Source organism: Dermochelys coriacea, chromosome 9 (genome assembly GCF_009764565.3).
Source record: "Dermochelys coriacea isolate rDerCor1 chromosome 9, rDerCor1.pri.v4, whole genome shotgun sequence".
NCBI classification, from domain to species: domain Eukaryota; kingdom Metazoa; phylum Chordata; order Testudines; family Dermochelyidae; genus Dermochelys; species Dermochelys coriacea.
Window position 1 is genome coordinate 56,056,221 of NC_050076.1, and position 21,858 is coordinate 56,078,078.

General features: G+C 44.3%; 2 protein-coding genes across 8 annotated transcripts in view; one reads left to right on the forward strand and one right to left on the reverse strand.

Annotated features, from left to right (window-relative positions):
* ING5 (inhibitor of growth family member 5) overlaps window positions 1–14,310 on the reverse strand; it is a 45,736-nt gene extending 31,426 nt beyond the window's left edge. For 2 of the 3 annotated variants that reach the window (XM_038417207.2, XM_043492427.1), the window contains exon 1: window positions 14,179–14,308. In XM_038417207.2, the coding sequence (XP_038273135.1) occupies window positions 14,179–14,215 (37 nt within the window). In that variant the 5' untranslated portion in view covers window positions 14,216–14,308. Of the gene's footprint in view, window positions 1–14,178 lie in introns of all 3 variants that reach the window. The other variant, XM_043492426.1, reaches the window with a different exon arrangement.
* Window positions 14,311–14,377: 67 nt separating this feature from the next.
* Window positions 14,378–21,858, forward strand: part of DTYMK (deoxythymidylate kinase) — a 50,745-nt gene continuing 43,264 nt past the window's right edge. The window contains exons 1-3 of one of the 5 annotated variants that reach the window (XM_038417204.2): window positions 14,378–14,394; window positions 14,994–15,206; window positions 16,442–16,550. In XM_038417204.2, the coding sequence (XP_038273132.1) occupies window positions 15,011–15,206; window positions 16,442–16,550 (305 nt within the window). In that variant the 5' untranslated portion in view covers window positions 14,378–14,394; window positions 14,994–15,010. Of the gene's footprint in view, window positions 14,395–14,646; window positions 15,207–16,441; window positions 16,551–21,858 lie in introns of those variants that run through there. The other 4 variants (XM_038417203.2, XM_043492424.1, XR_006274273.1 and 1 more) reach the window with 4 other exon arrangements.

Genomic DNA, 21,858 nt, shown 5'->3' on the forward strand with positions numbered 1-21,858 from the left:
CGTCTCAATGCCCAAGGCCCCGCTCCATGTGTAGCGGCAAAATAGGTGGTTTTCAGTTACTAATCTAGCTAATTGCTTTTTTGCTTTACCCCTTACCCCTGCCTCCCAGGACCGCGTTGTGTTTCAGTTTAGGGGAAAACAGTTCAGCTTCAGGCAAGTCCCCAAAAAATTCCACAATGCCCCCTCCATTGCACACCAACATGTGGTGGCTATGCTGAACAAACTGCCTCCTAAGGTCCATTGCCACATCATTTCATATGTAAAAAATTACCATAAGAAAACAAAACCCCAGGTGCAAAATATCAACAAAACTGTTTTAAATAAAATTTAAAAAACTGGATTCAAGGTGTCGTTAAAAAAAGCGCAATTGGTCCAGCGTTCAGTCACCCTGGGGGAAAAAGATAGGCTAGTAAATGTGGCAAAGGTCCGCGCATTGTGCAAAATAAATAAACCCACCAATTTAAAACAACTGCGCACCATTTTGGGGGGGTTAATTTTATTCGAAATCACATTCCCAACTTTGCTACCCTCCCTCGTCCCTTAAGGGCACTGCTTAAAAAAAGGGCACGGTGGCACTGGGGGGGACCGCAAAAAACTGCCTTTAACACCTTGAAGCAAGCTGCCTTGCGGGTGCTGGCCCTCGTTTTCCCAAACACTACCAAGCCTTTTTACCTTAGGCTGTCATGCAGTCTGGAGGCGCTGGGTGCTGTCCTCCTCCAGAAAAATGCAGAAGGCCGGCTAATCCCGGCTGCATACAATTCCCGAGCACGACAGCAGCCAAAGGTAAAATATAGCCCCTGTAAAAAAAAGTGCTTGGCAGCGGTATGGGCGGCACAGACTTTTCAGGCATACTCCAAAGCGGCGCAAATGATACTGCAAACCCCATAACCCTCCCTAAAATACATTTTAGCCCGGTACAAAATAAGTTCGATCTCAAACACCCGCTTGGCACAGTAAACCCTGTTTCTCACCCAAAGGTTCTTAAATCCTTGCTTGTTGCCCCAAACATCAAGCAACAAATACACATCGGTTATCGGCCACAAAGCAGCAGCACTGTAAAAAAGAAAATCCAAAATTTAAAAAATGCCCTCCGTAAAATGTGTTCAACTTCAAAAACAAATTGGCCCCAAAAGCTGCTGACTATTTTGGCAGCTTTACGCAACTCTAACCACCTAGGCACTGAGTACACCCCCTACCATATTCTTTTTGGTTGCCCAATAATGTGGGACAATCTATAAAAATAAAAAAAAAATTTACCTGCCAATTCACCAAATAGTTACAAATGGGTACCCTGCCCAGCTAAGGGAGGAATCTGTAAAACCTGCAAAGCCATAAACACCTTTTTAAACAAAAAAAGGCCAAACGCAAAAACACAGTAATTAAAAACATCCAAAACCAGCTAATTAAAAACAAGGTAATATTTCAAAAACTAAAAAAAGCGACCCATACCTTGGATGTTAAGTGGATGGGCCCATATCCCATTGCAAACCGCATCTCTCCAGTAGTGTACCAGCTTCCGCTACCCAAAAAACTAAAATAAGTGCATGCCAATCAGCTCAAAACATATGTTTCTTCCTAGGTTTCTGGTCATGGTGTCGTGGGCCTCAGTTGTAAACCAGCCACCGGCCTGGACCATCTGGGTCTTCAGCTACCCATAAAATTATCTAAATAATTATTATAAAAAAATATATGCTTCCAAAGGCTCTCCATGATCCAAGCTGCCCAGGCCCCAGTGTGGCAAAAAGCAAAAAAAAAAAAAAAAAAAAAAAAAAGTGCCTTGGCAGCGGCACAAATAAACCCCATAGGGCCACAGCAAAATACCTGGTGGTGGCTCCAAACCTCCCTTAAATCCCAGAGGAACAAAACCTATTCAACCTATTCATAAACGACCTGGAGAAAGGGGTAAACCGCGAGGTGGCAAAGTTTGCAGATGATGCTAAACTGCTCAAGATAGTGGAGACCAAAGCAGACTGTGAAGAACTTCAAAAAGATCTCACAAAACTAAGTGATTGGGCAACAAAATGGCAAATGAAATTTAATGTGGTTAAATGTAAAGTAATGCATACTGGAAAAAATAACCTCCACTATACGTACAACATGATGGGGGCTAATTTAGCTACAACTAATCAGAGAAAAGATCTTGGAGTCATCATGGATAGTTCTCTGAAGATGTCCAAGCAGAGTGCAGCGGCAGTCAAAAAAGCAAACGGGATGTTAGGAATCATTAAAAAAGGGATGGAGATTAAAATGGAGACTATCTTATTGCCCTTATATAAATCCATGGCACGCCCACATCTTGAATACTGCGTACAGATGTGGTCCCCTCATCTCAAAAAAGATATACTGGCATTAGAAAAGGTTCAGAAAAGGGCAACTAAAATGATTAGGGGTTTGGAATGAGTCCCATATGAGGAGAGATTAAAGAGGCTAGGACTTTTCAGCTTGGAAAAGAGGAGACTAAGGGGGGATATGATAGAGGTATATAAAATCATGAGTGGTGTGGAGAAAGTGAATAAGGAAAAGTTATTTACTTGTTCCCATAATATAAGAACTAGGGGCCACCAAACAAAATTAATAGGTAACAGGTTTAAAACAAATAAAAGGAAGTTCTTCTTCACTCAGCGCACAGTCAACCTGTGGAACTCCTTGCCTGAGGAGGTTGTGAAGGCTAGGACTATAACAGGATTTAAAAGAGAACTGGATAAATTCATGGAGATTAAGTTCATTAATGGCTATTAGCCAGGATGGGTAAGGAATGGTGTCCATAGCCTCTGTTTGTCAGAGGGTGGAGATGGACGGCAGGAGAGAGATCACTTAATTATTACCTGTTAGGTTCACTCCCTCTGGGGCACCTGGCATTGGACACTGTCAGTAGACAGGATACTGGGCTGGATGAACCTTTGGTCTGATCCAATATGGCCATTCTTATGTTCTTATTTTCCTCATGTGGTGGCCTGGAGCAGAATGGGAGGCTCTTTGGCAAGCAATAGCAATCCCTAATCCCTAAACACAATATTGTTGCATAACCTCCTAAACCAAGCAAACAATATCCATAACAAAAGGGGCTGTCGCAAAACAACTAATAACTTTAAAAATTTATCATCCATGCCTCAGTTTCCCCAATAAATGCATTTGTAATGTTCTTTTCCTTTCCCTTTTTTTCTTTGTTAACAAAACAAGGCAGTAATAGCAAAAGCCCAAAAACACCCTAAACAAAAGTGGTAAAACCACTCTTGCTGCTTCAGGCCAGCAAAATTCGTCAGGGCAAAACAATGTATATTTGGTGGCACATATCTATAAAAATTCTCGGGTTTCCAACATTTTCCCTCTCTTTTGTTAATTTGACCACTGTCCAAAATTGGCCCTAATTTAAAAAAAAGATCAGTTATCCATTGGCAGGGGGGCAATTGTGGCACATCATCCTGGGGGCAATTGTGGGCACTGTGTACTACATGGGTATGTTCCCAGGGGTGTCCCCCTGCCAAAAGCCCCAGGTCTCCTGGCCCTGCATATCCCCGCGCAATTAAATCCCAAACCGAATTACTCCAAAAGGGCTCCTTACCCTTGAAAAAAGGTTTTCAATGTCACAAAAAAGTTCAATATGCCATCTAAGTCAATGCTCCACATTAACAGCTGGCATCAAAATGTGGTTGCAATGTTGGTCCCCAAATGGTGTAGGGTTCAACCTAACTCCCACAGTTCCAAATATTGATATATCACGTATATCACTCACTCATCCACACATACGCCCGTGTGGAAAGGTAAATATTACATGCCCCAAACAATTTCCAGCATCCCTTTTAAATTGTAGCCTCCTCTGCTTAGCCCCTAGTCTTCAAAAAACAACTCTAAAAAAGCACCTCTCCACATCTCCCCCCACCAGTGGTGGTGGCAGATGTTACCGGTCACCAAATAAAAAGCAGCCACTCAACACTAAATCCTCCTTAATGCCACCTTGGGAGCTTTAAATATTTACCTGCTCCTAACACACTTTCAGGTCCCTGCCTTCCTTCCTAATTGTACAAGGGGGACCACCCTGCAACTTACCCTCCTTAGGCAAACGTTGTCCTTGTTGTCCTCCCCAAAAGGCAAACCTTAGTAAACTCCTTGTGGGATGGGGCCAATATGACAGCTAGTATTTAAAATATTCAGCAAGGGGCCATTAAAAACCAATGGTTAAAACTGTTAAAAAAGGCCATGGGGCTGGTCACAAGTGCAAATCTCACCCACCTTACAGTGGCCACCTCCACCCTCAAAGACACTGCCAAATTGGCCCTCCACACGCGGGACACCTTGCGGGGACTAATTAAGGCCAAAAACCAACTAGCTTAAAATTCTGTGTGCTCCCAGCTTCAATAATATTTAATCTAAGAAGTCCGTAGCATCCAAAAGAATTTGCTCCATAAAGCCTGACCCAGGGAAATCCATTCCCACTCAGAAATTCCCCAAAAGCAATGGCCTTTTCGCTATTCCTAAAGGCTCACTTACTAAAACTGCACAGGCATAACCTGCTCCTTCATGGCCTTTGGTCCCATAAAAAAAAGTGTGGGCCCCTCTTATAAAAATCCAGCCAGGCCTTTAAAAAAGCTGACTCTAAAACTGGGTGTTCCATCATAACGTGTGGAAGGTGGCTCCCTCCAATGACACGGCTACGCGGTATGTGCTGACTGCAGCCCCTAACTATCAGCACATATAAATTGTAAAGGGCAAAACCTGGCAACTATGGCCTATAAAGCCTGCGCAATGCTAAATAGCATTACTTATTAATGCTTCAATGTATTGGGTACAAAAGAAATCCTAATAATAGTACTGATCCATTACTAGATGGAAATGTTAATCATATTTAACATTTTTATCAATGACCTGGAAGAAAACATAAAATTATCATTAATAAAAGTTGCCGATAACTCTGACACATGACCAGGAAGGAGCAGCTTGCAGGCTAATTGACCCAGATTCAACCTTTAGAGACATTCTGATAGATAATTTGTGTGTTTATATATATATTGTTAGAGGCTGACAATGTAATCTAACAGTTCCTGTCTATGCTGTATGTATTCTGTTAATTCTGAGATCAAAAGATCTTAACATTTAAATGAACTGTAAATACAGTTTTCAGAGTGGTAGTCGTGTTAGTCTGTATCAGCAAAAAAAGGAGGAGTACTTGTGGCACCTTAGAGACTAACAAATTTATGCCCAAATAAATTTGTTAGTCTCTAACGTGCCACAAGTACTCCTCGGTTTTTTTTTAAATACAGTGATATTACCGTATTGATTTCTCTTTGAATTATATAGCATATCACCTGCAAATGGTGGAAGACAGGCAACAGCCTTATGTTAATCCATGTAGCACATTACTAGTGATGTTTAGGAAATAGGTCTACTTCAAAGTTGCGATGATTGTCTATTGTTCACCTGAGGACACCGTGATGTCAAGAGGAGGCTTGGAACTGTATAAACGACTCTTAGGTCCTGATCCTTTTTATCTCAAATCTGCTTATGCTTTATCAGGGGAAGCACTGAGCTACAAGACTGAGGTCTCCAATTTAATTTGAATCACCCTGGTATGGAACATTGTGGACTTATTCTAAGAACTCTTTGCAACTCCAAAGCTCACCATTTCTAGTATGAAACTGATAGAACTGTAATCATGTCTGTATGTATAATGGTATTTTAACAAATATTCTTTTCTTTTTTTAATAAATTTTAGTTTAGTTAATAAGAATTGGCTGTAAGAGTGTATTTGTGTAAGATCTGAAATATTAACCTGGGAGGTAATGTGTCCGATCCTTTGTGATAGAACCTTCATATTTGACTTGGCTGTCTGGGAGGGAGCCCAAAGGCTGGGTTGCTTTTCAGGGAACTGTGTTTTGGCTTCTGTGTGACCAGTAAGCTATTGTGGAAACCGTTTTGTTGCTATCTTGGTTAATCTAAGTATTAAAATAACCACCAGTTTTGGGGATTGTTTGCTCCATTCTTTGCAGTTTGCCCTAATTGAGTAACCTCAGTGTGCCCCCCCCTTGGACCCTGGTCACAGACCCACAATAATGGGGGCATGGTAAACCATGAAGAGACAGGTAAATGATATAGAGCAATCTGGATTATTTGGTATGCCAGGTGCCAGCACACAATATGAGTTTGGGTGACTGTGGACTATCGCAGGAAACAGGGATTCTTGAATAAGATTTGGCGTCGGAGGTGGATAATCAGCTAAACATGAGCTCCCAGTGCAATGCTGTGGTCAAAAGAGCACATGTGATCATTGGATGCAAAAACAGGGGAATCTTGAGTAGGAATAGAGAGGCTATTTTACCTCTGTAGCTGACACTAGTGCAGCCACTGTTGGAAGTATTCAGTTCAGGTGCCCACAGTTCAAGAAAGAAGTTGATAAATTGGAGAGGTTTCAGAAAAGAGTCACAAGAATGATTAAAGGATCAGACAAAGTGCCTGATATGAGTGACCTCCCTGAGTTTATCAATTTACATTAACAAAGAGAAGGTTAAGTAGTGTCTATGAGAACCTAGTTGGGGAACAAATATTTAACAATTGGCTCCTCAAGCAAGCAGACAAAGGTATAACAAGATCCAACGTCTAGAAGTTGAAGCTAGACAAATTCAGACTGATAATAAGGTATATATTTTTAACAGTGAGAGTAATTAACTTCCGGAATAACTTGCCAAGGGTTATGGTAGATTCTCCATCACCGACAATTTGTAAATCAGGACTGGATGTTTCTCTAAAAGATCTGCTCTAGGAATTATTTTGGAGAATTTCTATGGCCTGTGTCATAAAGGAGGTCAGAATACATGATCGCAGGGGTTCCTTCTGGCCCTGCAATCTATGAGAAACAGCTACACAAGGAGAGGAACACTTTTATAAAGAGGGGTGGAGAGAGAGTCTGTAAAGAACTGGGGATGTAGAGACAGCCCCTTATAGGACTGAAATCCATTTACTCAATAGATGGGTCTAACAAATTTTTATTAGGCAAAACACTCAGCAAGTTGTGATCAATTACAACTCGGAAGCTCATCAGGTGGATTTTATCACTGTCTCCTCCAGCACTGGATAATACGGATTCCACCACCCTTTGTTACACAAATTTATTCTGGATGCGCAGAATTAATCTGTCTCGCATAATTTTGTATTTTCCCGCTAAAAAACTTTTTGACTAAGAAGTGCTGCAGTTCTGATTTTTGACCACCAGAGACTGCTGTGGCACCAGAGCAGCCAACTGCATTCATGCCGGCTGTTCTAGCACCACATCGGCCTCTGGTGAGAAAAACATAGAACTGCAGCACTTCTTAGGCAAAATGCATTTTATGCAAGAAAATACAAAATTCTATGCCCAGTGTGGCAGAATTCCCCCAGCTGTAGAGTTCATCACAGGATCCTGCCCACAGAGCCAGGTTAGGACAGCGTGGGTGTGACGGTATTGACATAATCTGGGACCATATAGATCATTGTTGCAACCAAGGTCCTGTAGTGGCACCAAATCTTATATAAAGGGGGTCAAATGAGGTGTCTAAGACAAGGTTATGGTTTGCTGATTATGATTATGCTGTCTATATGTGTGTATCATTTTTGTAGTTGAAGTTATGAATATTGGCTCTAAACTGTCTGTATTTCAAACTTATGCTATGCTTTTGGGTGACACCCCGGACAAGTTGGTGTCAGCTCTGCCTACCCTGCTTGATGGCCCATTAAGGACCATCAGCTATACAATTGACTCATTGAGAGAAGGCAGACATGCCTTGTGACTCAGCAAGGTATGTAGGGAGGTGCCTATGGACAGAACTCTCAGGTTTTTCCATGCCATGTGATGGACAGCTTGTCTTTGGAACAAAGAAAGAAAGACCACATGGCAAGAGAATATAAAAAGCTGCTGCAGCTCCTCCATCTTGTCTTCAATCCTGCTTCTGACCTCTGGAAGAACTTTGCTATGCTGAAGGTTTGGACCAAGGACTGAAAGACCCATCCCAGCTGTGGATGTACTCCAGAGACTTGATTTGAACGTGCAGTTTATTCCATCACTGCTACAAACCTGAACCAAGAACTTTGCCATTACTGTATGTAATTGATTCCATTTAACCAATTCTTGCTCTCATCTATATCTTTTTCCTTTTATGAATAAATCTTTAGGTTTTAGATTCTAAAGGATTAGCAGCAGCATGATCTGTGGGTAAGATCTGATTTGTATACTGACCTGTGTCTGGGGCTTGGTCCTTTGGGATAGAGAGAACCCTTTTTCTTTTACTCGGGTATTGGTTTTCATAACCATTTGTCCCCATAACGAGTGGCACTGATGGTGATACTGGGAAACTGGAGTGTCTAAGGGAATTGCTTATGTGACTTGTGGTTACCCAGTGGAGTAAAACCAAAGTCTTTTCTGTTGGGCTGGTTTTGTTTGCCTTGGTGTGCATAAAAACCACAGCCTTGGGCTGTAACTGCCCTGCTTTAAGCAATTTGTCTTGAATTGGCACTCTCAGTTGGGTCCCACCAGAACCAGCATTGTTACATTGGGGCACACAGGGCTGATGCGGGGGGGGGGGGGATTACAGACTGAGGTTCAGAATGGTTAGTGGGGGGACAGGACAGACTGGAGCATGGGCTCAGCAGCTAGTGGGGTGACAGCGTTGAGCCTGGGGATGGGGGAGGATGGCTGCAGAGACCGATGGAGACGGGGGTGTGGGGACAGGGGCAGATGTGCCTGACCAAATGGGAGAGGCTTGGGGTCAGTCAGGGACGTCATGGGGGAGGCTTCCCAACACCATAACAATACCATCCCAATGCCCAAAGAAAAACCTACCACCCACACCCAGCACCCTCCAGGTTCACTCCCAGGCTCCTTTCCTCTCCCTCAGCTCCTCCGTTACCCCTGCCTCCCCCAAACCTTTGCACTGCTTCTGACAGGTGCAGGAAATACAGGTCTGTATTGTAATTTAAATGACTTACACAAAATTATAAGTATTAATATGCCTAGTAAGGAATCTGTCAAAAAAAATTACCAGAATCTTTTTTTTATTTTTTTGATCTGTATTGATCAGACATACTTGCTGACAGATATTTTGAAATAAATTAACAAAATAATTGTAAGTGGCATGATTATATTGTGTTATTTTGACAAATAGAATATGCAGAAATTTCAAATATTGTGTGCAGAATTTTTAATTTTTTGGTGCAGAATTCCCCCCGGAGTAAACCCCTGCCAAAATGAAGGATTTGTTGCGTCTAAACCATCCAAGACAGATGGTTATCCAGCCTCCTTTTGAAAACCTCCAGTAAAGGAGCTTCCCAGACTTCCTGAGGCCGTCTGGTCCATTGTCCTACTGTTCTTACAGTTAGGAAGTTTTTCCTGAGATTTAATCTAAATCTACTATGCTGTAGTTTGAACCCACTAACTCTTGTCCTGCCCTATGTGACAAAAGGGAACAACTTTTCTCCATCTTTTTTATGGCAGCCTTGCAAGTATCTGAAGACTGCTATTATGCAGCCCCTATATAAGCTGTGGGAACTAGGACTGCTACTGCAGAGGGAGTGTAACCCTGTAACATTAAGAATAACCCAAGAGCAAGGGGGAACCCAGACAGCTGGTAATGAATTGCAGCTGGCTTAACCAGTTCAATTGTTCAATGTCATGAAATATATCTGGTAAGTGTCATGCAAGGTGCCAATGAATAGCTCATAACTCACTGATTAATATCATTGTGTAATGTAGGTGCAATCAAGTGATGCAAAATTATGGACATAAACTGAAATTTGTTTTTTCCACCAAATGCATCCGATGAAGTGAGCTGTAGCTCACGAAAGCTTATGCTCTAATAAATGTTAGTCTCTAAGGTGCCACAAGTACTCCTTTTCTTTTTGCGAATACAGACTAACACGGCTGCTACTCTGAAACCTGTCATAAACTGAAATTATAATTCTTAAAATTTGTTTTCCAGCCATGCAGGAGATACTCCATCCTAGACAAAGGACTGTAGTTTTTCCACCTGGTATGGAGTCACTGCCTAAGTACTTTCAAAGACAATGAGAATGTATTTACATTATCACATAAACAGACCCTTCAGGGTAACAGGGGTAGCAGCAAACCTCACACTAACTATCACAGTGGGGAAGGAGATAGGCAAGTACATGTTTCATGCTCATCCAATTACACTGGAGGGGGAAGGAACTAAATAATTTCAGCAGACAACCCCAGCAAGAAACTTCCCTCACCAGGAGACTGAATTTTTTGGGGGATGGGGGGATTTATTTTTTTTAAATAGCCTCTAAATTCTATGGCTTCAAGGAAGCAGAGAAATTTAAATGCCAGTTCTGGACTCCTTTTTTTTAAAAATTGTAATTAAACTTGCAAAGGAACAAAACTTCTGCTTTGGAGTGACACAAGTACAATATATTTTTATTTGGACTCATTTCTCTAATATGGATAAGTCTCCTCATGTCATGCTGCCACTCACCAGCTCAGCCAGACCCATGGACTGAAAGTTACATATGACGAGAGATTCAGAAGGTAAGATTTGGGCAAACTCCCTTGAATCTTTCCCTTTTGTTTTATTTCCTCTTAAGCTTTCAATAGGCGAAAAAACACATGGCAAAATACTCACATGCACACATAGAATCATAGAATATCAGGGACCTCAGGAGGTCATCTAGTCCAACCCCCTGCTCAAAGCAGGACCAATCCCCAACTAAATCATCCCAGCCAGGGCTTTGTCAAGCCAGACCTTAAAAACTTCTAAGGAAGGAGATTCCACCACCTCCCTAGATAACGCATTCCAGTGTTTCACCACCCTCCTAGTGAAAAAGTTTTTCCTAATATCCAACCTAAATCTTCCCCCTGCAACTTGAGACCATTACTCCTCATTCTGTCATCTGCTACCACTGAGAACAGTCTAGATCCATCCCCTTTTAAGTAGTTGAAAGCAGCTATAAAATCTCCCCTCATTCTTCTCTTCCGCAGACTAAACAATCCCAGTTCCCTCAGCCTCTCCTCATAAGTCATGTGTTCCAGTCCCCTAATCATTTTTGTTGCCCTCCGCTGGACATTTTCCAATTTTTCCACATCCTTCTTGTAGTGTGGGGCCCAAAACTGAACACAGTACTCCAGATGAGAACTCACCAATGTCAAATAGAGGGGAACGATCACGTCCCTCGATCTGCTGGCAACGCTCCTATACAGCCCAAAATGCCATTGACCTTCTTGGCAACAAGGGCACACTGTTCACTCATATCCAGCTTCTCATCCACTGTAACCCCTAGGTCCTTTTGTGCAGAACTGCTGCCTAGCCATTCGGTCCTTAGTCTGTAGTGGTGCATGGGATTCTTCTGTCCTAAGTGCAGGACTCTGCACGTGTCCTTGTTGAACCTCATCAGATTTCTTTTGGCCTAATCCTCTAATTTGTCTAGGGCCCTCTGTATCTTATTCCTACCCTCCAGCGTATCTACCTTTCCTCCCAGTTTAGTGTCATCTGCAACTTGCTGAGGGTGCAATCCACACCATCCTCCAGATCATTAAGGAAGGTATTGAACAAAACCAGCCCGAGGACTGACCCTTGAGGCACTCCACTTGATACTGGCTGCCAACTAGACATGGAGCCATTACTCGTTGAGCTCGACAATCTAGCCAGCTTTCTATCCATCTTATCGTCCATTCATCCAGCCCATACTTCTTTAACTTACTGGCAAGAATACTGTGGGAGACCGTTTCAAAAAGCTTTGCTAAAGTCAAGGAACAACACGTCCACTGCTTTCCCCTCATGCACAGAGCCACAGGAGATTGCATGTTGCCTTCCTCACAGCTTGAATGAACTTTATGTAGAGGTTACCCTCAGAAAAATCTATTTCAAAGGTTCACTAAACTATAAAAGAGGAACAAACCACAAGTTATCTTTGTTTCACCAAAGAAGACTCAGGCAGCTTACATCAACCTAACTCTAAGCATCTACACTAAAATGTAGCTCCCAACAATGTAACTTGCCCAATTTAATAACTCCATCTCTGCAAGAAGAATAACGCTTAAGTCAATGCAGTTACGTCGATGCAGTATAAGCCTAGACACTATGTTGCTTAAATTGACTGTTGCTGCCTTTCAGAAATCATCCCACAATGCCCCACATTGGCAGTTAAATCAGCGCACGCGCTCCTGGTGAGGGCGCGCTCAGCTGATACAAGGAACACAGTATGGACGTGTAAAACCGATTCAATTCCTGTTGCGGTTGTACATCACTTTAACTTAACTTGATAGTGTGGACTTGCCCAAAGATATCAGCCCTTTGACTTTGGGGGATAGAGTCTGAGGCAGGGATTTGGTCAGCCATCTTGTTGGAAATGTGGTGAGGATTTTACCTTGAACCAAGACTATTAGATTTTAGTTACTAGAAAATGTTTTATCTTTATTTCTTTTCTAACTATTTCTGACTTTAGTTCTTATACTTGCATTCTTGTTTTATTTTTAATCTAAATCAACCCATTGCTGTTGAACTGAACTATTTGGTAACTACTTAAAGTAACAAACCGTTGGATACTGACTCTTCAAAAGAGCAACAAACCTTACCATTTCTTCCATTATTCCAGGTCAGGACTGGGTATTTCAGAACACATATTTCTGGAGAAATTTGGGACTGGGGAGAGTGTGGCAACACCTTACCAGTTGTTAACCAATACTGGTGGAAGTCTGGTATTGTAGCCAGACCCCTGGACTCATTGGACCAGGGCTGCCCAACACACAGACACAGGGAGCATGCTTGTTGCTGACTGTGGGCATCCCAGCCAGAAAGCTACAGTGGTAAACCTTTAAGGAACTTAAGGTTTTAGAATAAGAGGTGACAACTTTTCACTGGTGTGGACTGCATACCACAACATAACAAGCCCCCTCATAGGCTGGGAAAGCTGCAGCAGCCCCCACGGGGAGGGGGAGCTGGGGAACAAGGGCAGTCCTCTGAGTAAGTCCCTACCAAATTCAGTCCATTTTTGTCAATTTCACGGTCATAGGATTTAAAAAAGCATAAATGTCATGATTTCAGCTATTTAAATCTGAATTTCACAGGGTTGTAATTTTGGGGATCCTGATCCAAAAAGGAGTGTTGTGTATGTGTGTGTGGGGGGGGAGGGGAGGTCACACGATTATTATAGGGGGAGTTACAGTACTGCTGTAGACTGGTGGCAGCTGGAGACTGGTGGCAGTTGGCTGGGAGACCAGCTCTGAAGGCAGCGCTGCCGCCAGCAGCAACACAGAAGTAAGGCTGGTATGGCATTGTATTGCCACCTTTACTTCTGCACTGCAGCCTGCAGAGCTGCGCCCTCTGTTAGCAGCTGCCACTCTCTGGCCGCCTGGCTCTGAAGGAAGTTGCACAGAAGTAAGGGTGGCATGGTATGGTATTGGCACCCTTACTTCTGTGCTGCTGTTGGCAGGACACTGCCTTCAGAGCTGGTTGCCCAGCCAACAGCTGCTGCTCTCTGATTGCCCAGCTCTGAAGGCAGTTAAGTAAGAGTGGCAATGCTGTGTACAACCCTGCAACTCCCTTTTGGGTCAGGACCCGCCATTTGAGAAACGCTGCTCTACCCCATGAAATCTGTACTGAGTAGGGTAAAAGCACACAAAAGATCAGACTTCACAGGGGGAGACAAGATTTCACGGTCTGGGATGCATTTTTCATGGGCATGAATTTGGTAGGGCCCTACCCATAAGGAAAGGAAGGAGAGCTGAGGCAGGCAGGGCGTGGGTGTCAGCACCCCGGGGATGGGATTGGGAGCGGAGACAGTGGGATGGGGGAAGCCTCCTGAGGCGGGGAGGTACAGCCCAGAAAACAAACAGCAGCGCCCAGGAACAAGGGAGCGGCACTAAAGAGAACAGATTGAACTGCTCCCGCCCTCGGCACCTAAAGATGACACACGCAAGAGACGCGGCTGATGACGCGCACAAGGCGACGCCCCCCCGGCAGAACAGTGACGCAGTTGTAATTCCCACAGCCAGCCGCGGTAACAACAGCGCTCGCACCAAGGGCCGCCCCTCCGAAGCTGGGCGGTGTCACCATCTCCGCTCCCCCCTTCCAATACCCCCGCCCGCCCCGCCATGGGGACCTTCCTCCGCAGGGGCCCCGTCCCTGGCGCCTGTCCCCGTTCCCCCTCCCTCCAAAGGGGGTTTGGCGCCCCGCTCCCCGCGCCGGGCCCGCCACTCACTGTCCAGATAGTGCTCCAGGTACATGGCTGTCGCCATCTTGTGTCCCGCTCCCTGCCGCGTTGTTACCCGGTCGTTCGGGCCCGCATGACAAGGGCCGCAGACCCGGCCTCATTCCATATTCAGGAGCTGCCGCCGCTGATTGGCCGCCCTGGAGACCGCCAGCTGTATATCAATAAGGAGGCGGGGCAACGGCATAGGCGCCAAAGAAGGAAGGGGTAGGTATCACCCAGGGCCTGGGAGGTGGTACCGCCATGCGCGCGCCACTAGCCTTCTCTCATGCAGACCCACCTTCCCTTCAGCCTTTTCTCCACCGTTGCCCTGGGCAGTACTAGCCCTGTAGCCCGCCCCGCCCCGCCTTTGGAAGTGACAGCCTCCCGTCTTCTCCAGCCCCGGGCAATGACAACCTGTAACTAGCCCCCAGCCTGGGGCAGTGACCGCCTCTAATCCCTCCCCCTCCGGAGCAGTGACAGCGTCTCCTCTCCCCACCCCGGGGGCAGTGACAGCCTCTCACACACCCACCCACAGCCCGGGACAGTGACACCGTCTAGGGCAACGTGGCCGCAACAGTGTCTCTCCCACAGTCCTCCGTCTAAGGACAGAGCCCCCGGCGCTAGGGGGGCTTCTGCGTAGCTGCCGACAGGCAGGTGCTCTAGGCTATAAACGCTGCGTCGCCCCCCCCCACTCCCCCCGTGCAGTCTTGCCCCCCCGCGGGGCTAGATAGATGGGGTGGAGCAGCGGGCGGAGCTCCGCCTTGGCGGACTTGGAGGCCTGCGACAGCCCATGTTGTCCAAACTGTCCCTGTGCGGCTCTCTAGGGCTCGCCGGAAGCGGGATGCTCCCCCTTCGCGCGCCTGTGTCGGCGGGAGTGGTAACGGTTGTGGCTCGGGCCGCTACGACCATGGCCTGCAGACGCGGGGCGCTGGTGGTGCTGGAGGGGATGGACCGGACAGGGAAGACCACGCAGAGCCGGAGGCTGGTGGAAGCGCTGCGGGCATCTGGGCACCTCGCCGAGCTCCTGCGATTCCCGGGTATGGGGGAGCCTGGCCCTTCCCCCCCTTTTCCTGCGCGCCCCCCGCGATCTGCCGCCCTCAGCCCTCGTGACATGGACGGGGTTGGGAGGCCCCGCTAACCCTGGGGTGGTCTGGTGCCATCGTTACCCCTGTGACTTGGAAGGGAGGGGAGGTGGGGGTTACCACCCACCTCCGTGATATGGGAGGCACTACAAGTGGGTGGACACCGCCAATCCAAGTAACATGAAAGGGAAGTGGGGGCAACGTTGACCCCTGTAATGGGGGGAATACTGCCAAGACCCGTGACATGGAGGGGAGGGTGGGGTACGGTTACCACTTTGACATAGGAGGGTGCGGTACAGTTACCGCCATAACAGGGGTCACCGCCAACCCCAGTGACATGGATGGGGGAGATACCACTAACCCCACTGACGGGAGTGGGGAAGTTGGGGGAGGCATTAGCAACGTTAACTCCACTAATGTAGGGTTGGGAAGCCCCATTTAGCACACTAACAAGGGGTGGGGGGCCCTGAGGGGTGCACACCAATGTCTGGTGATTGCTGTGGCTTTCCAGTAAGCAGTGTTCCCCAAAGTTTGAAAGCTAGACTTCCGTTCAGGAAAATAAAACCAATGGTGCTGTATCTTGCCCCCCTTTTTATGCCTACCATGTCTAGTCATCTTAAAGGTATACTTTTTCTGTACCCATTCACACTCTTGGCTAGTGTTTGCTTTGTCCTGGGGCATGTTCCCCCTCCACTTGGGGAGAGGCTACTGAAAACATTGGGGGAATGTAACACCACTACCTTTAGCTGCATTCTCAGCTGTGGTGTTGCATGGTCCCTTGACTGTCACAGTGAATCCTTTGGGGTGGGAATGTATTGCCGCACTAGAAAGGCCAGTTCACATGGCTTTTCTGTCATGTTTCCCTATATTTAGTGCATTTACTCCTCTCTGTCCCTTTTATATTTACTCTGCCATTGAGGTTGTGCTTCCCATATTATGGCACCTCCTGGTTTTTGGTTTGTTTACATTGCAACTTGAACATTCTCTTTGCGTAGCAATTTTAAAAAATTGAACACTTGGATTTTCAGAACAGCTGCATGTATGTCCAAGCGTGACTGGTTTTAGTTTTGAGTTTAAAATATTTGTTTTATGGAATTTGTACATTGAGTAAATCTTAAGTCATATTGCACAGTAACTGAAGCAAGAGACTGCATAACTCACCAGATTTGTTCTTGTACTCTTTTTTACAGACAGAACAACAGAAATTGGGCGGTTAATTAGCTCCTACTTGGAGAACAAGAGCAATTTGGAAGACCACACAGTGCATCTGCTTTTCTCTGCTAACCGCTGGGAACAAGTGTAAATATAATTCTTTTTGAGTTTTAAAGTAATGTGCACAGCTTTGAATCCTGAGTATTACCTGCACACATTAGGGCACCCACCTTAACCCAGTTCCTAGAGCTTAAGGCATAACTTGGTTGATTTAGGCAGCCCCATTCTCAATTTGACCCTGCTTCTGAAAAAAAATATTTTATCCATGATTCCTGATTTCCTATGCAGGTCAGGATTGGTCTTGTGATAAATGCTTTCATTGTTTCCCCTGTATATGATGATAGTTGAGTTCAATTTTCGATTTCCAAAGCATCCCTGGGAAGCCACTGCTTTCCAAGCACACATACCATTGCACCTGTGTGAATTAACATTGTGGGGCATGTTTGTTTTCCAGATCTCCCCATTATTGCCCCTACAATGGGATGCCCCCATTTGTCATACTGTAGTTGAGCTACTACCTCAGGGGAAGTCCAAGGAGGTGGGCACCACTATTGGGGTGGCACCAATGATACAGGGTCCATTATGAGAGTTACAGGAGCCCTGTCAGTCAATTCCTCTTGCCTTTCTAACTGGACAACCCTGTACAATAACTCACTGGTGGGCTTCCCATCCCATTTCTCTTTTGGTTCTCATGACATCATGAGTTTCCTCTATGCCTTCATTCTCAGTGCCATATATCCTCTATTCTGCATCTGATACCCATATCCATTTCTTCCTTTTGCTCCTCTGCTGTCTCTTGCACCTCTCTGTTCTCTTCCTCTAACATGCCATTGTGCATTGGGCCCCTTTTCCCCTGGTTCCTCTTGGAGATCTGGGGGCCTGTTGTTGGCAAAAGTTACCACCTGGATAGGTTCCATTCTCCTGTCAATTCTTGTTTCCAATTGTCCCAGCGTGTCTTGAAAAACTATAGCTGCTCAAAAAATGTCCTGTTTTAACTCGGGATATCCACTAGCTGGATCTATGGGTCCTGAATTTACCTTTATTTTTGAATTCAAACCCTCTAACAATGCAGTCTTAAAAGCTAAAGCGTTGAAATCCGGTTGGGTTCCAGTTACTATTGGCACAACCCCGGCAGTTATGGCCAGTATCTCCTTTTTAATGACATATGTCATAAATATAAAGGGAAGGGTAACCACCTTTCTGTATACAGTGCTATAAAAATCCCTCCTGGCCAGAGGCAAAACCCTTTCGCCTGTAAAGGGTTAAGAAGCTAAGGTAACCTTGCTGGTACCTGACCCAAAATAACCAATAATGGGACAAGATGCTTTCAAATCTGGAGGAGGGTGGAACAAAGGGTTCTGTCTGTGTGATGCTTTTGCCGGGAACAGATCAGGAATGCAAGCCTTACAACTCCTGTAAAGTTAGTAAGTAATCTAGCTAGAAATGCGTTAGATTTTCTTTTGTTTAATGGCTGGTAAAGTAAGCTCTGCTGAATGGAATGTATATTCCTGTTTTTGTGTCTTTTTGTAACTTAAGGTTTTGCCTAGAGGGATTCTCTATGTTTTAAATCTGATTACCCTGTAAGGTATTTACCATCCTGATTTTACAGAGGTGATTCTTTTACCTTTTCTTTAATTAAAATTTTTCTTTTAAAAACCTAATTCATTTTTCATTGTTCTTAAAATCCAAGGGTTTGGGTCTTTGTTCACCTGTACCAATTGGTGAGGATTATTATCAAGCCTTCCCCAGGAAAGGGGGTGTAGGGTTTGAGGGGGGATATTTTGGGGGAAGACGTCTCCAAGTGGTCTCTTTCCCTGTTCTTTGTTTAAAATGCTTGGTGGTGGCAGCATACTGTTCAAGAACAAGGCAAAGTTTGTACCTTGGGAAAGTTTTTAACCTAAACTGGTAAAAATAAGCTTAGGGGGTCTTTCATGCAGGTCCCCACATCTGTATCCTAAAATTCAGAGTGGGGAAGGAACCTTGACATGGTGGCAGAGCGGTGGGATCATTTTGAACCAGAAGCACAGTAGGATTTTTTTTTTCTCCCCCTTTTGACTGCTTGAAAGCAGGTTTTAAGCTAAAAACAGTTAGTTTATTCTGTCTCTTTGCCTGGGGACAGAGCATCTCCATAACAAAAGAATTTTTCTGTAGGCTGAGAACTGCTATCAGAGACAAAAGGTATCAGGTTACAGCACAGAAAAATTTTACAAGCCAAGTTTTTTTTTCTTTCTAACTCTTGGGAATAGCTAGGTTAAAAGCAGAGGGCCTAGGATGACCAAAAGCAAGACCAAACAGAGACTGAAGTTAGCTAGACTGGAAGCCAAAAAAAAAAAAAAAATCGAGGCAGCAAAAAAGGCAGAAAAAGCCCAGGAGGCTATTCACAAAAAAGCTGAGCAGCTACCCATACCTGGTCACTGCTTATCCGGGCCCGAGCCTTACAGAAACTCCTCGTGTAACCTCGTAGTTATGTTCCTGAAAAATGTGAATTTAAGCGAAATGATGTTAAGCGAATCCAATTTCCCCATAAGAATTAATGTAAATGGGGAGTGGAGGGGGGTTAGGTTGCAGGGAAATTTTTTTCACCAGACAGAAGACTATATTATATATACATTAAATTGTTTGTTTAAAACTTATACTGTGTGTATATGTATGTGTATATACACATACATATACACACAGTATAAGTTAAACAAACTGTACACAGCGATGATGATTGTGAAGCTTGGTTGAGGTGGTGAAGTCAGAGGGTGGAAGAGAGTGGGATATTTCCCAGGGAATGCCTTACTGCTAAATGATGAACTAGCTTTTGGCTGAGTCCTCAAAGGTTAACCTATTGTTGTTAATGTAGTCTCACACTCTACAAGGCAACACAAATGAAGGGAAGGGAGACAGCATGGCAGACAGAGACACACACACTGTGTGTGAGAGATAGAGATATGCATTGCCCCTTTAAGTAGGCTGACTCCAATCTAAGTACACTGCCTTGTTAAGTAGATCAGCAAGTTGAGACAGCAGCTGCTCCCAGGAAGTTCCCTCCATTCTGAGCCCTGTTGTGTCATTTCCCCCCCCCCCCCGCACAATAGAGATGGGGTAAGTAGGGGGGAAGGGGACACCCTGACATTAGTCCCCTTCTCTCCCCCCTTCACAGCAAGCAGGAGACTTCCAAGAGCAGCTCCAAGGCAAAGGGCAGGAGCAGCACATGGCAGTGTGGGGGAGGGACAGCTGAACTGCCAGTAACTGATAGCCTGCTGGGTGGTTGCTGCACAGGGAACTTAGAGGAGTGTGGAGTTGATGGGGGGGTGCCGGTCCACCCTGATTCCAAGCCCGCACCAGCTAGCTCCAAAGGGCTGCTCTTCCTGCAAGCAGTGGACAAAGCAGATGGCTGCCAAACGACTTTATAAGGGAGCATTACACAACTTTAAACGAGCACGTTCTCTCATTGATCAGCAACGTAACAATGTTAACTGGGATGACTTTAAGTGAGGAGTTACTGTATTTTCTTAGAGCACTGTTCTGACAGCTGCCTGAGCATCCCCCAGTTTCATTTGCAATGTAGATATTTCTCCATTCAGGTTTTCTACTTTCAGTTTTAAATGTTCACACTCTCCTGTTTTTGCCTATAGAGCTGTTGCATTCTGTAATGCTGAAGCTGCACTGGTACACCACAATGCCTTATACTGAGCCAAATTATCCTTAACTATATCCAACTCCAATTTGTAATCCTCCAGTTGTCTTTCCTGGAGTGCTACCAGGCTGGAGAGATTAGTGACAGCTTTCCATAATGCCTGTACTACTGCTGCTGCTGCTTTGTTAGCCTTTTTTCTTTGGTTTTGGTTTCATGCATTTACAGAATGCTTTAAACTAGGGCTGTCAAATTAATCACAATTAATCGTGCGATTAAACAATAATAGAATGTCATTTACTTAAATATTTCTGGATGTTTTCTACATTTTCAAATATATTGATTTCAGTTACAACACAGAATACAAAGTGTATAGTGCTCACTTTATTTTTGACTACAAGTATTTGCACTGTAAAAAAACCAAAATATATAGTATTTTTCAATTCATCTAATACCAGTACTATAGTGCAATCTCTTTATCATGAAAGTTGAACCTACAAATATAGAATTATGTACAAAAAAAGCCTGCATTCAAAAATAAAAGGTAAAACTTTAGAGCCTATAAGTCCATTCAGTCATACTTCTTGTTCAGCCAATCGCTCAGACAAACGAGTTTGTTTACATTTGCAGAAGATAATGCTGCCTGCTTCTTGTTTACAGTGTCACCTGAAAGTGAGAATGGCACTGTTGTAGCCGTTGTTGCAAGATATTTATATGCCAAATGCACTTAAGATTCATGTCCCTTAATGCTTCAACCACCATTCCAGAGGACGTGCGTCCATGCTGATGACAGGTTCTTCTTGATAACAATCCAAAGCAGTGCGGGCCGACGCGTGTTCATTTATATCATCTGAGTCAGATGCTACCAGCAGAAGGTTTATTTTCTTTTTTGATGGGTTCTGTAGTTTCTGCATCAGAGTGTTGCTCTTTTAAGACTTCTAAAGCATGCTTCACATCTCATCCCTCACAGATTTTTGGAAAGCTCTTCAGATTCATAAATCTTGGGTCAAGTGCTGTAGCTATCTTTAGAAATTTCACATTGGTATCTTCTTTTGCATTTTGTCAAATTTGCAGTGAAAGTGTTTGTAAAGTGAACAACATGTGGTGGGTCATCATCCAAGACTGCTCTAACATGAAATATATGGCAGAATGTGGGTAAAACGGAGCAGGAAACACACAATTCTTCCCCAAGGAGTTAAGTCACAAATTTAATTAATGCATTTTTTTTTAATAAGCGTCATCAGCATGGAAGTATGTCCTCTGGAACGATGGCCGAAGCAGGAAGAGGCATACGAATCTTTAGCGCATCTTGCACGTAAATATCTTGCAATGCCAGCTACAGCAGTGCAGTGTGACAGCCTGTTCTCACTTTCAGGTGATGTAATTTAGAAGTGGGCAGCATTATCTCCCGTAAATGTAAACAAACTTGTTTGTCTTTGCAATTGGCTGCACAAGAAGTAGGACTAAGTGGACTTGTAGTTTTACATTGTTTTGTTTTTGAGTGCAGTTATGTAACAAAAAAACGTACATTTGTAAGTTGCACTTTCATGATAAAAGTATTTCACTACAGTACTTGTATGAGGTGCATTGAAAAATACAATATCTTTTGTTTTTTATAATGCAAATATTTGAAATAAAAATAATATAATGTGAGCACTGTGTATAATGTGAGCACTGTACACTTGTATTGTGTTGTAAATGAAATCGATATATTTGAAAATGTAGAAAAACATTAAACATTTTTAATGTCAGTTGGTATTCTATTGTTTAACA